This window comes from Sphaeramia orbicularis, chromosome 6 (genome assembly GCF_902148855.1).
Source record: "Sphaeramia orbicularis chromosome 6, fSphaOr1.1, whole genome shotgun sequence".
Lineage (NCBI taxonomy): Eukaryota > Metazoa > Chordata > Actinopteri > Kurtiformes > Apogonidae > Sphaeramia > Sphaeramia orbicularis.
Genome location: NC_043962.1, coordinates 3,226,442 through 3,241,375, shown reverse-complemented (window position 1 = coordinate 3,241,375; position 14,934 = coordinate 3,226,442). Strand labels below are relative to the sequence as shown.

Here is a 14,934-nt window from a genome sequence, read left to right as displayed (position 1 = left end):
GCACAATTTGAACTCTTTTCTGCCTGTTACTAAGTGTTCAGGGTCTTTGTAGATCTGATCCAGAATGCACATGTAGAAATGATAAGTTGAGACAGAATATTGTTAAAATTGCACTAAATTTTCTTATGTTTTTTAATTTGAATTTCAGTTTTTTCAGGGTTTTTTTTTTTTTTTCAGTTTTTTTTTTGATAGTTTATAAAAGTAAGTATTTTCATAATTTAATGGTTTTTTTTTTACACCAAAACAAAGACAAAAATTTGGAGTTGTCATTGTTTATAGGTTATTCTGTTCTTATGTTTCCGGTCCGGCCCACTGCAGATCAGACTGGGCTGAATATGGAACTGAACTAACATGAGTTTGACAGCTCTGCTTTAAAACCAGGTAAAACATGAACGTATGAACAAAAGGTGTTTTGTAGAAACTGGCTCCAAAACAGCGACTGGAGGTTGAGTTTAACAGATGCTGACTGTGGTGAAGGTCATGTGGATCACATCGTTCTGGTTCTGGTCTCGTACCCGGGTCGTTGAAGTACTGGTAGTCCACCTCGGACCCGGGGCAGTGGTGGCTCACGCCCGGCAGCTCTGGTTCGCTCAGGTACGATCGCAGTTCAGCCTGAAGGGGGCGACACAGAAACGTGAACCCTGAGCAGAACCGGAGCAGAACCTGGATGGACCCGCTGGACCGGCGGCGTCGGACCACGTCCTACCTTACAGTCTCCGTTGACCACGAACTGCCCGCTCTCACGGTCCCGCTTCCTCTCGTCCGACTGGCGTTTCAGGCCTCGAACCGAGGTGTGGCGGATCACCGAGGCCTCTTTGGGGAGGGGCGGCACCAGAGGGGGGCGTGTCCTCATAGTCGTAGACACGGGGCAGCGGTGGGCGGGGCGGGGCGTTGTCCTCTGCCTGGACAGGAAGGAAATGGACTGTTTCAGGACCGGGTTTTGTGGGTTTGAGGACCATTTGATGCTGGGGTTTTGGGGTTTAAAGGACCGGTTCAGGCCCAGGTTTTGGGTGTTTGAGGCCCGGTTCATGACAGGTTTTGGGTTTCTGAGGCCCGTGGAGGGCGGAGGTGGACTCACCCACTTTGGCACGGTGCTGTGAGGTAAAGTGTAGCAGGCGATGCTGGGGGTGGAGCTTCGAGGTGGAGGTTGGATCTCCGGGCTGCGAGAAGGCACTGCCGAGTCCGACACCGAAGGCACTAACTTCCTCTCTGAAACAGAACCAGCAGAGACCAGTTAAACAAGGTCAGGTCTGACTGAAGACCAGGTCTGGGTCAAGACCACGACCCAGAGCCCAGAAGATGAAATATTCAGTGTATAAGGAATGGACCGCCTCAACATCTGGACCAAGTCTTACCTGTTCCACACCTGGTTTTAACTGGGTCTCAACTGGTTCTGGACTGAGTCTCACCTGGTTCCGAACTGGTTTGTACCTGGGTTCTGGACCGAGTTGTACTTGGGTTACATACTGTCATACCTGGTTCGTATCTGGATTCTGGACCAAGTCAGACCTGGTTCTGACCCAGTTTTTACCTGGTTTCTGGACTTGGGTCATACCTGGGTTCTAGACTGAGTGGAACCTGGGTTCTGGACTGTGGCACCTGGGTTCTGACCTGATGTGTACCTGGGTTCTGGACCTAGTCGTACCTGGTTCCGGCCCAGTTCGTACCTGGGTTCTGGACTGAGTCGTACCTGGTTCTGGCCCGGTTCGTACCTGGTTCCGGCCCAGTTCGTACCTGGGTTCTGGACCTAGTCGTACCTGGTTCCAGCCCGGTTCGTACCTAGGTTCTGGACCTAGTCGTACCTGGTTCCGGCCCGGTTCGTACCTGGGTTCTGGACCTAGTCGTACCTGGTTCCGGCCCAGTTCGTACCTGGGTTCTGGACTGAGTCGTACCTGGTTCTGGCCCGGTTCGTACCTGGTTCCGGCCCAGTTCGTACCTGGGTTCTGGACCTAGTCGTACCTGGTTCCGGCCCGGTTCGTACCTAGGTTCTGGACCTAGTCGTACCTGGTTCCAGCCCGGTTCGTACCTAGGTTCTGGACCTAGTCGTACCTGGTTCCGGCCCGGTTCGTACCTGGGTTCTGGACCGAGTCGATGGTGATCTTGTAGTTGACTTTGCTGCTGCTCAGTCCTGACATCACGTCTTCGATTCTCCACAGCTCTCGTTTCATCTCCGTCTTCTCCTGTTGTGGACAAACAGAGCGTCTGTTGTTCTGGTTCTGTTCTGGTTCTTTTGGGTTTTTACCCGTTGGTTCTGACCTGCGGGGCGCTGCTGTGGTTCATTCGTGCCTGTAACGCCGTCCTCAGCTGTTCCACTGACGTCTCCAGTCGGACGTACTCGTCCCAGGCCTGAGACATGTCCTGAAACAGAGACACGGGTTTGGACCTGGTACCGACCCATTCACTCACCAGAACCCAACCAGAACCAGAACCCAAACCAGTTTAGTGCTGATGTAGTTTTGTTTATTTATGTTGTTTGTTTCATCTTTTACAGTGTTTTCTTTATTTCTACTTGTTTTTTTCTTGTTTTTCTGTCACTGTTTTGTTTTCATCATCTTTTTCACTTTGTTGCATTTTTAACTAATAAATAAAACCAAAGTGTCAATTTGTTGTTACAATTATCAATATCACCTGAAATAAATTTTACTCATTATTAAAAGTAAAGACACAATATATTCTTTGTTTAATTTCATGCATTAGAAATGTTCAAGTTGAGGATTAATTATAAGAAATCACAATTAAATTATTATGATGACAATAATAATAACAATAATAATAATAATAATAATAATAATAATAATAATAATAATAATAATAATAATTTTACACATTTACTGAACTAATACCTGAAATATTTAGACTTTTCCTTCAACCTGAGCTGTCATTTTTTGGTGATATTTAGTTTGTTTTTCATTTTTCACCTTCAGTTACACCTTGGTCCTTGGTTTTGTGGTTGTTCATCTGGTTTGACCTGGTTTGGTTTGACCCAATTTGACCTGGTTTGATTTGGTTTGACCTGGTTTGACCCGGTTTGGTTCTCACCGTGGACAGTCTGGAGATCTGGGCTCGGATGGAGACCAGGTCCTCCTGCAGGAGTCTCTGCTGGTAGGCGATCTTCTGGATGTGGACCGGCTGGTCCTGGTACTGCTCCATCTGCTGGTGGGACACGTCCAGAATGCTCTCCAGTTTATCCTGGGGTGGGGGGGCAAAGGTCAAAGGTCACGGAGCAGCAGCAGAGTCCACACAAACACCTGACGTTCATACTGACTGAACTGGACTGGTGTTAAATGACTCCTCCCTTATTTTCAACACATTTCACCTCAGGACTCTTCATTAAAACACATCAGATGTTGCTCTGCCATCTGCAGGGGGGTCAAACATACGGCCCGTGGCCCAAAACCGGCCCCAAAGGGTCCAGTCCGGTCCATGAATCAAGGAAACACAAAAATGATGCTGAAGATATGATCTAAAGTGGATCAGACCAGTAAAATAATAACAGAATAACCTATAAATAATGACAAATGTTTCTCTTTGTTTTAGTGTAAAAAAAAAAAAAAAAGTTAAATTACGTGATGAAAGTGTTGACATTTTAGATTAGATTAGATTACATTAGATTAGATTAGATTAGATTAGACAGAATTTGGTGGGAGCCTCAGAACAAAAAGGAAAGAAAATAGTAATAACAATAACTATAAAAACAGGCAGTAGCACATTAGGAAGTACTGGTAGAAAAAAATAATAAAGTAGTAATATTAATAAATATTAATACAGAAGAAATTCTGTTATAATATTATAATGTTGTGTATATTATAATACACACAATACACAATATACATGTGTGTATATACAGTATATGTGTACATACATTAACAGAAGTAATAATAACAATTTAAATAAAGTGGTAACAGTAATAGTAGTCATAACAATATCGAAGTAATAAGTAATATAATCTAAATATTTAATATATGTACAATATCTAATAAGAAAACTGAATTAAAACCAATACACACATTTACAAACTATGCTTAAAAAAATGTAATAATAACATGAACATGAAATGTCTAATATAAATCAGTGTAATTGTACCAATATTCTGTCTGTTATTAAATGTCTTGTGTGTTTGTAGATTCACTGTATCTGTAAGTTATAAAGTACATGTGGAAATAATAAACTGGGCAGAATATTGGTCAAATTACACTGAAACAAATAAAACATTTGTATTTGTTCTTATTTATATGTTATTCTATTATTATTTGACTGGTTCTGATCCACTTCAGATCCTACTGGTCTGAATGTGGAACCTGAAGTGGTTCGACCCACTGTCAGTTCCAACACACGCCTCCAGGGGGCGGTGTGATTCCACTGTTAGTCTGTACTCTGGGTCCAGTATGTGATGGATGAGTGTGTTTTTACTGAGACCGGACCGGCTCAGTCTGTGACGGTGTTGGTTCTGGGTTTATCTGGGTCGTTTCCTTCGGTATCAGGTCTAACGGGACCCGGGTCTAGGGTCTGGTACCTTGTCCTCCTTCAGGGCGCTGATCCTCGACTCCAGATCTTTGAGGATTTTATCCTGTTCACACAACCGACTCAGCTTCACCTTCAGGAGAGAAAACAGACGACCAAGGATTAAATCTGACGCCATGAAGGAGAGTTTTCAGCTGAAAATGTGGATTAGAATGAAAACCCTTCAAGACCTGAACCATCTACAGAAGTAAAGGTTTAATACCTGTGGACCCACTCATCCTGTTGTTCATTTTGTTAATTACTTTGATCATTTTCTTGATTATTTTGTTCATTTCTGTTCATTTTCTTGATTATTTAGAGTTTGACGGCGGTTGTGCTGTTGTTTTTAACCCGTAAAGACCCAAACAACCACCTTTAACCAAAACCATCTACTGATATAAACTCTTTAATACCTGTTGATCCCCTAATTCTATCAATACATGTAAATAATTGGTGTCAAATGCAATTTGTCGCCTTTTCATGGTCATCAGATATGACCCATTTGGACGTTCAGAGGCTCTGTTGTTACCGTGGAAACACCATCATCTTCCACAACATTGATTCACCAGTAAAACCCATGGAGTTGGATCAGTGACAGTGGATGGACACACTGGGTTTATGTTCAATAATAAATAAAATGAACAAAAATGAAGAAAAAATGTTGGTGTTAATCATCGACATACGCCAGGATGAAAAAAACAGAAATAATCCAATTTATATGGAATACATTGGAGAGAAAACATCATGGATTTTGCATCAAAAAAATATGTTTTGTTTATCTTACAAACATGGCATTTAAAGGGATATATATGACAGTTGTTGAGTATTTGGTATGTTTGTTTATGGCTCAAGTTGATAAAATACAAATAAATGTAAAAAAGATAAAAATAAACTGTATGAAAAACATTCTGACACTAATACGACACTGTGCAGATTATGCGCTGTAGGTGATTAAAGGACTTCTATGGGCTGGAAACTGGAGAGATAAACATAATTAAACCCAGAATAAACTCACATTAACTGTAGATTTAAACAGAATCATCCGTAGTTTAACACAAATACATGAACACTACATAGAAAACAACAAAATACAAAAAGAAAAGGGAAATAAAAGTGTTAAAATCAGACTTTTCCTGCAGTGAGAAGGTCATTTATCATGAAAAACCTTTTACTGCATCATTTTCAGTTTGTCTTTGTGTCACTGGGCGACAAATACGTCATAAAAAGAGTGTTTTACTTACATCCACGTCACTCTCTGCAACTTTGACAGGTTTCCCCGCCTCCTTCAGCTGCTGACTTCCTGTTACCTGCACATGAAGAACGTACACATCCTGTCAGTTCAGGGGTCGAACGGCGTGGACGTGGACACTGAGACCAACGCGCTAACAACACGACTGAACTACCACCGGCCTCCACACGACCACATGACCCTGAACACAACACCAGACCGGCCACGACCACATGCGCCTGAACACAACACCAGACCGGCCACGACCACATGCGCCTGAACACAACACCAGACCGGCCACGACCACCGCGCTGCAAAGCTCTGCATTCAGGACAGAACGCCTCAGGACGACGACGCGGGCATGAAACACGCCGACGGTCTGAGCTGATGAAGAATCTGACGGAGTTTATGGGCGTTCATCTGGAAACACGGCGCAAAGGCTGCTCCGAAAAACACCACAAAGAAACTTCAAAAACAGCTTCTGGAATCATTAAAAAACTGACCTTTGACCTTCTGGTATCAGCCCAGAGAGGTCCTTAATACACCTACAGCGCATAATCTGCACAGTAGTCGCCTTTCCATTGACCCTCAAATCGCACAAATATAACTTGTGCATAAATATTTACGTAAAGAAAAAATGACAATTTCACCAAAACTTTTGTTTTTTGATTAAAAGTTGTTTCGCTTGTAAGAGGTGGTTTTTCAGGCATAGCGCAAGTTGTATATCATGCAAAACTGCAACGGAAAGACCTTTTTCCACAACTAGAGTCACGTGAAGAAAAAAGACCGGATGTTGATGGATGTTACAACAAGTGAAGAAGAAGAGTTTAAAAGAAACATGGTGTGGTGTGTGAGGACACACCAGGAAAATGAATCATTTTTTAATTTAGTATGAGATAGAGGGGTAATAAAGAATAATAATGAATATATCTGTAAATCAACACCGTAATAAATAAACAAATCATCGTATTTGTGATTTCATGGAAAAATCAACATTAAAAAATTCTGCTTTTTCGACATTTAGTAAATATCGGTAAAGTTTTGCGCAGATGTCCAATGGAAAAGCGACTAGTGTCGTAGTAATGTCAAGATGTTTTTTACACAGTTTCTTTTAAACTTTTTAACTTTTTTTTTTTGCTTTTCATCAACTCGAGCCAGAAACAACTAGAAAAGCACTCGGAGAGCGCAGACCTCCCCCAAGGCAGATCAGTGCCCCCCCCCAATGTTTGTTTTTCTGTCTGTCTGTGTGCAAGATAACTCTTAAAGTTATGGACGGATTTGGATGAAAATTTCAGTAAATGTTGACACTGGCACAAGGAACAAATGATTACATTTTGGTGGTGATCAGGGGTGGGGTGGGGGGGCATGGGGGCCCACTGATCTGCCTTGGCGGAGGTCTGCACTCTCTTTTCTAGAAAAGCACTCAGAGAGCACAGACCCCCGCCAAGGCAGATCAGTGGGCCCCCATCCCCCCCGCCCCCCCGATCACCACCAAAATTCAATCAGTTGTTCCTTGTGCCAGTGTCAACATTTCCTCAAATTTTCATCCAAATCCATCCATAACTTTTCGAGTTATCTTGCACACAGACAGACAGACAGACAGACAGACAGACAGACAGAGGCAAAAACAGAACCTCCTTGGCAGAGGTAAAAATACCAAATACTCAATAACTGTCATATTTTTAACCCTTTAAATGTCATGTGTGTAATGGAAACAAACCATATTTTGATTAGAAAAAAAAAAAAAATTTTTTTTTTTCAATATTCTACATAAAATTGTATTAGTTTTTTTCTTTTTTTTTCATCTTGTCATATGTCAGTGTTTAACACCAACATTGGTTAATATACATTATTATTTTTCGTGCTAGGTCAAGCGTCAGGTGTCGCCTTGTCAGTTTTATACGGAAAACGGCGGTCGAACCGTTTTAACGGCGGTGGACGATCGGAGCAGCGTTATGTAACGCAGTGTTTCAGACACGATGGTAGAAGCAGCTGCGTTTCAACCACCGGCCACAGCCACAACACATGCACTGCCGAGCCATCCCATGATCACATGACCACATGGAGCCACAAAGGGTCAGCGGGGTCAAAGGTCATGTGCAGATCTGACATTCAGTCCATGAATGAAAGCGATGGGATGGTCCTTCTACGACACGGACTCTATACATGGAAACACATACGGACATACATGCATCCCTACGCCAAACACCGACATGCACATCGACACTGAACCGAACCGTACACGGGGCTGGAAACACGGAAACACCGACGACGGACGATGGACGCCGCCGAGGTCATGAGTCTAAACGATAACAGGAAACGTCCGAGAGGCGTCACTCGACATCACAGCTCCATGATCGACACATAAACCCTGGGGTTATTGAAGATCCTCTATTTACAAAAATGAACCACTTTGTCATTGAGTCCGTTTCCATGACGATAAAAATCCAATGACTGCTACAATTAGATCTGATGTGTTTACATGCACTTCAGAAATAATCGAAAAATCCCTGGTTTAAACATTTCAGTCCATTATTGAATTTCTGAGGTCGTCACTTCTGTTTTCTCTGATGTAATCATTTTTCCACATGTTCAGATGTAACAGAACTAAATAAACCAGATGAACCTGTATACATGTGTGAAGACATGGGAGGACTGGGGACAAATCCAGGTGTGTTAATCTGATCGATTATAATCAGATTACTGCTGTTATCTGATCAAACAGGATCAGATTATACTGTTTACATGATTAATAATAATAACTCCACAAATCAGATACTGATCAGAGTTTTAATCTGGGTGTAAATGGGTTCAGTGTCATCAGTGTACGTCTGTAGACCTACATCTGAAAATACATGAATGTAAACATATAAATGATGGGGTCTAAGACGGTGCCCTGAGGGATCCCATTCTCAATTTAATGAACATAAACTTATGATCAATACTAATCTGGTAACTCCACAAATCAGATACTGATCAGAGTTTCAGTATAAATGTAAATGGGCTCAGTGATGAGAAACACCCACTTCCTGTCTATGAAGTGGGCGTGGTCAGGAGGGTTGAGGTCGTCATATGGACGAATGGAAGTAGATAAATAAGATTAAAAAAAAAACAAAAACACTGGTGTTCTTTTTTTTTTAACAATAACTAGTAGCATTTTATCGGAATTATCACTTGTTTTATTTCCTGTTTGTTTCTACGTCCTCCAGATGAGTTTCATGCTGTAATATTTCATTTTCCTGATGATCCGTGGATCTTATAAATGTCATGTTCACGTCTGAATATTCAGTAGATACATGTGGCCTCTGGAAAACATGTCCAATGTTTACTCAGGTGACTTTGGGGAAGAAGAAGTGGTTGAAATCTATAAATGTCATTCACTTCGCCCTTTGGAACAAATGTGACAGGATTTACTGATAATCTCCAAAGGGGCGGGGCTACTGGAGAAACCACATGACACTGAAACAGGAAGTGAGAGAAGCAGTGTTTTAGATTCAGTAGCAACAGCAACTGGATGGTGGTTGATCCAGTGGGAATGAAGGAGGTACTGATAAAGTTTTCAGTGCAGGTTGTCGGCAGATCTGCCTGAACGCCAACAGGAAGTCAAACGTCTGGAGGCGACTCATCGTTAAATCAAACCTCAAATGTTTGTGCTGAGCTGAGCTGTGATGTTCAGTGATGCCCGAAAGGTACCGGGAACATAGGTACTGAAGTACATAGATACTGGGGAACACAGGTACAAGGGAATGTAGGTACTGGGAACGTAGGTACTAGGGAACATACGCACTAGGGAAGATAGGTACCAGGGAACATAGGCACTGGGCAACATAGGTACCAGGGAACGTAGGTACTGGGAACATAGGTACTGGGCAACATAGGTACCAGGGAACATAGGTATCCGGGAAACATAGGTACCAGGGAACGTAGGTACCGGGCAACATAGGTTACTAGGCACCATAGGTACTGGGGAACACAGGTACTAGGGAGCGTAGATACTGGGCAACATAGGTACTAGGGAACATAAGTACTGGGGACCATAGGTACTAGGGAACATAGGTACTGGGAACGTAGGTACTAGGGAACATAGGTATCCGGGGAAACATAGGTACTAGGGAACGTAGGTACTGGGCAACATAGGTACTGGGGAACATAGGTGCTAGGGAACGTAGATACTGGGCAACATAGGTACTAGTGACCATAGGGACTGGGGACCATAGGTACTAGGCATCATAGGTACTAGAGAACATAGGTACTGGGAATGCAGGTAGTAGGGGACAGGCACCAGGGAACATAGGTACTAGGGAACATAGGTACTAGGGAACATAGGTACTAGGGAACATAGGTACTAGGGAGCATAAGTTCTAGGGAACATGTTTGCTGGAATACTTTCACTGTGAACATGTTTGCAGATGATGCTGCACATGTTGGATGTAGTTTTGTTGTTTCTTGTGTTTATTGTGAGTCCGATCCAGCCCTCGTGTACGCCGGCCGTCCACAGACACACACTCACATACTGTTGGTGTTGGTATCGGTCTTACGTCCATGATGGGCCTGAGAGGCCCAGCAGTGCAGTGCAGTAGTAAACTGTGAACTGCCACGATCAGGGGCTCTACAGCTCTGATCTGGATCAAAACCACAGAGACACAAAGCCCAGTCACAACCACACAACGGCCCATTCATGAGGATCTGCCCAGTCCAGCGGGACTCCGGCAGGTCCGTATGAGCCTTATCCAGACCAGAACTCAGACCGAAACCACCGGACCAGGTGTTAGCGGAACATTCAGCAGCACATCAGGATTATTCACACATTGTAGAGAAAGAGGAGAAACTGCAGTGAATTCATCGTCTGATTGGACCTGATGCATCTGATCAGGAGTCGGTGATAAGATTAGAAAAACATCTTCAGAAACAATGGGATGGATTCTTCTGCGGTGTCAGGCTGCAGTCGGAGTACGTGATGTTTACATACGTACTTTAGCATCATAAACAGAAATGAATCAGGACAAGGTTTTACACTAAATACAACCATTTGTACTGATTCAGCAAAGGAAATTATACTTAAAGACCTGATTCTACATGAAATGTCCTTCAAATAAAGGCCTGGTACCGTCTACAGCTGACAGACAACAAAGGCCTGGACACTATTATATTACAGGAAATATGGTTATATATTATATAATCCCAACATTCAGTGCTTTATTTGTCATCAGTTTTATCAGCAAATACATGAAATAGTAATAGAGAAGATTCTAAATACATACTTAAAGAAATAAAGGCCTGGTACCTTCCACACCTGAGAGAAAAAAAGGCTGGAGCTCTATTAGAGGAAATACGGTACAACTCAATTTGTTGAAATATATTCATTTGTGTTACCAACTGAAGCAATTTGTCAAAGGTGGTTCTCATTTTTCAGTCACTATAACTATAGGATTTATTATTTTATTGAATATTTTAATGAAGTGCTTCTGAGTGAACTTAAGCCAGTTTATATTTTTGGAACTTTTATTGACAAAATTAGTAGAGGAAGTGATATTGACATCAGATTTGTTCGCCTTTATGCAGATGACACAGTTCTATCCAGTCATTAGTGACTGACTCTTCAGAGCTGTTTTACTGATTTGGAACATATTCTCAATAATCACAAGCTAATTTTTTCGATGATTAAAACTGTGTTCAGGTCATGTTTGTACCAAAAAGCACCAAAAATTCCAGGGTTTGGATTCGGAGTAACAATGACTTCCTGTTTCATGGTGAATCATTAAAAAAAAAAAAAAAGCCATCACACTGTTGTCATGGCAGCAAGTATAACATTAACATGGACCTGAGTCTGGAATTCAGACATGAAAAATTCAGAGTGGACTGAAAGAAATATATTGGAATTAAAACTACTTCCTGTTTGGTGACAAAAGTTTGTGATTTGCTGTGTTGCCATGGCAACAGCCTCAATAATGACACGAGGATGCAGGAGCAGGCTGGACAAAAGAACTGAAGCTAGTTTGTCTTTCATGGCATATGATGGAAAAAAAAAAATGTGTTTGGGTGTTTTTCTTTGGGTTTTTTTTTTATTCTTTTCATGGTCAACAGGAGAAAACCCTAAAACCCATCAAGAAATTAAACTAATGAACTAAACTAAGGGCTGTTAACCCTTCAGAGTGGAAACTTCCTGTTTACATCTGAGACCGCCCAGATCTGCGCTCCTATTGGTTGATGACTTTATTAACGTCACGTCGTGGTGAAGCCGATAAACCAAACCTTCACCGTTGTTCATGTAGTCCGACCACAGCCTTAGTCCGTCTATTATCAGAATGTTCGCAGACAAATAAGCATAGTGAAGCCCCGCCCCCATGGTTGAGCCTCACCTTTAAGTCCAGGTATTCCAGATCCTTCTTCAGCTGCAGATACGTATCATCAACCTGAAAGACAAACAGACAGTTACTGATCAGCCCATGTGACGCCGTCCACATTCCATCATAACGTCCATGATTCCTCTGATCAGACAGTGGAAGGGAAAGTTTGACCCAGGTTTAGAAGATTCTTTAAAAACTTCCAGTATCCAGGTGAGCATATTATGCACACTTTGCACTTCATGTTCTAAAAGGTCAGATTATGTGGTTTTCCCTGAGGTTTCTGTTTTCCCACTGGGTTTTTGGAGTTTTTCCTTGCCAAGAAGGAGGGTCTAAGGCAAGGTTATCGTTAACGAAAACTAACAAAATGACAAAAACTAGACTTGAAAAAACATTTTCGTTAACTGAAATAAATCAAAACTATAATTAAAAGAAAAAAATTATAACTAACTGAAACTGTATTGTGTGCTTACAAAACTAACTAAAATATATAAAAATTATGGATAAAATTCCCTTTGTTTTCATCTTTGTCAACGTCAGACTGATACGAAAGTGATGTATTTCGCTCCAGCAATTTTAGCTAGCTGCACCATATGGTAGTTGACGGTCCGTCACTTGTGTTCACTTGTGGTTTCCAGTCGTCTTCTGGTCCCCACTCTACCTGGAAACATGGAGACTAAAGTTGGGAGAAAGCAGCAGAGTCCTGTCTGGGATTTATTTGAATACGACAGCGAGGAAGATAAAAGATACGACCAAACTAAAATTAATACTAAAACTAAACTAAAACTAAGCATTTAGAAAAAAAAAGAAAACTAGTAAAAACTAGCAAACCTGCTCTAAAAACAAATTAAAACGAACTGAATTAGAGAAAAAAAGTCCAAACTAAATAAAACTAAACTAGAATGAAAAATCCAAAACTATTAGAACCTTGGTTGAGGGACGGGGGAAGCCCTGGACATTAATCCATTTCCTTCATCTACTGTTCATTGACTGTCGTTCGTTTTCATATCCAACTAATTCTGTAAAGCCCTGTGAGGCAAACTTGCTGTGATATAAAGCTGTACAAATCAAATTTAATTGAACTGAGGTTTTTTTTTTAATCAAAATCATATAAAGTGGATGTTTACCTCCATTAGTGACTGATGTAAAACCTATAAATGCACTTCCTCCTCCTCAGTTAAATATTAACTGATGATTAATGACCTATTTATTAATGTCAGAGAGGATGTTAACATTATAACCTGGTATAAATATTCTAAAGTGGAAGTGAAAGGAAGGATTAAAACGCTAAATTCAGTCCTTTGTTGTATCTCAGCAGCATTTTTAATATTTAGATTCTAAAATCTTAAAAATACAGCGTTTGTTTCACATTACCATTCTGTCCAGGTGAGCATGTTCTGCACACTTTACACTTCATGTTATTAAAGGTCATATTATTCTTTACAATTTATTTTAGGTCAGAATTATATGTAGAATATTGAAGATCATTTTTGGTTTTTTTTGGTTTATTTCCATTACAAACATGGCATTTAAAGGGTTAAAAATATGACAGTTATTGAGTAGTTGATATTTTTGTTTGTGGTTCAAGTTGATGAAATACAAATAAGTGTAAAAAAGGTAAAAACCAACTGTATGAAAAACATCTGGACATTATTAGGACACATATTATGCACTTTAGGTGATTAAAGGACCTCTACGGGTCCAGATACCGGAGAGTTGATAGAGAAGACGTAAATGTACAAGAACATCACTGCACATGCTCATACGTTTGTGCATCTACGCTTTTTTATTCTTTGCTGAAAGTCGTCTTGTCGTGTGCTGTTCCACAAACGGCCTCTAGGGGGACGCTGACGTGACATCAGAGGGTCAAACTTTTCCATCCATCTGCAGATTCTAGGAGCGTCTCCTACAGGAGGTGGAACAGAAGCAGCAGCAGAAGCAGCTCTGGAAACCAGGACGGTCTCTGAGGATCTACAGAGGTTCCTCAGAGACCCTCGGAGAACCTCAGAGATCCTCAGAGACCCGGAGGACGGAGCAGCTCTATGGACCTTCTCACAGGCAGAACATGCTATGGACGCTGGTTGACTAAGAAGCAGGACATGAAACGAACGAGCGCAGAGCACATGACAAGGAGGCGGATGGTTGTGAGCACGCTCAGATTAAACATGACCAACGAGACTAGGACGCCACTAAAGACCTGAGCTCCGGAAGAGGTTGCCCCTAAATGACCAGATGCATCATGGGAAACGAAACAGGGTCAGGACCGGAGGTTTTCAAGGATCTGCATCTTTATGGACACATTTACAGATTAGATGTGAAGATGATGAGGGTTCGGTCTGGATGAAGGTGAAGGTTTGTGTCTGCGTTGATGGCTTTGAAGGTTTCAAACAGGGCTGTCAAACATATGGTCCGTGGGCCAAAACCGGCCAAAGGGGCCAGTCCCAATTCAAGAATTTAATGCATCAGCCTACAATGAGAAAAAGGTTGAAACTGGAGGAATACAGTAAAAATGTTAAATATCACTAGTTTTCTACAAAATAAAATGTTGACATTATAGATTATATGGTTATATACTGTAACGACAGAGAGATTAAAAAAGGGAGTAAATTTGAGGAGGACATAAGGGTTCAAATGGCACTGTTTTTTCAAGAAATTTCAGGTTGTTCATGTTATTCACATTTTTTGTGAAAGGATAGTTACCTCCGCCAAGGAGGTTATGTTTTTGCCAGGGTTTGTTTGTTTGTTTGTTTGTTTGTTTGTCTGTCCGTTAGTGTGCAACATAACTCAAAAAGTTATGGACAGATTTGGATGAAATTTTCAGGGTTTGTTGGAAATGGGATAAGGAAGAAATGATTAAATTTT

General features: G+C 41.4%; 1 protein-coding gene across 1 annotated transcript in view; it reads right to left on the bottom strand.

The window, feature by feature from the left end:
- LOC115421219 (pleckstrin homology domain-containing family A member 7-like) overlaps positions 1–14,934 on the bottom strand; it is a 154,296-nt gene that overhangs the window by 18,684 nt on the left and 120,678 nt on the right. Inside the window, 11 exon segments of the mRNA XM_030137002.1 lie at positions 516–612; positions 707–841; positions 843–902; positions 1,079–1,209; positions 2,072–2,183; positions 2,257–2,358; positions 3,040–3,189; positions 4,514–4,594; positions 5,742–5,807; positions 10,243–10,350; positions 12,088–12,141. Coding sequence (XP_029992862.1) covers positions 516–612; positions 707–841; positions 843–902; positions 1,079–1,209; positions 2,072–2,183; positions 2,257–2,358; positions 3,040–3,189; positions 4,514–4,594; positions 5,742–5,807; positions 10,243–10,350; positions 12,088–12,141 — 1,096 coding nt within the window.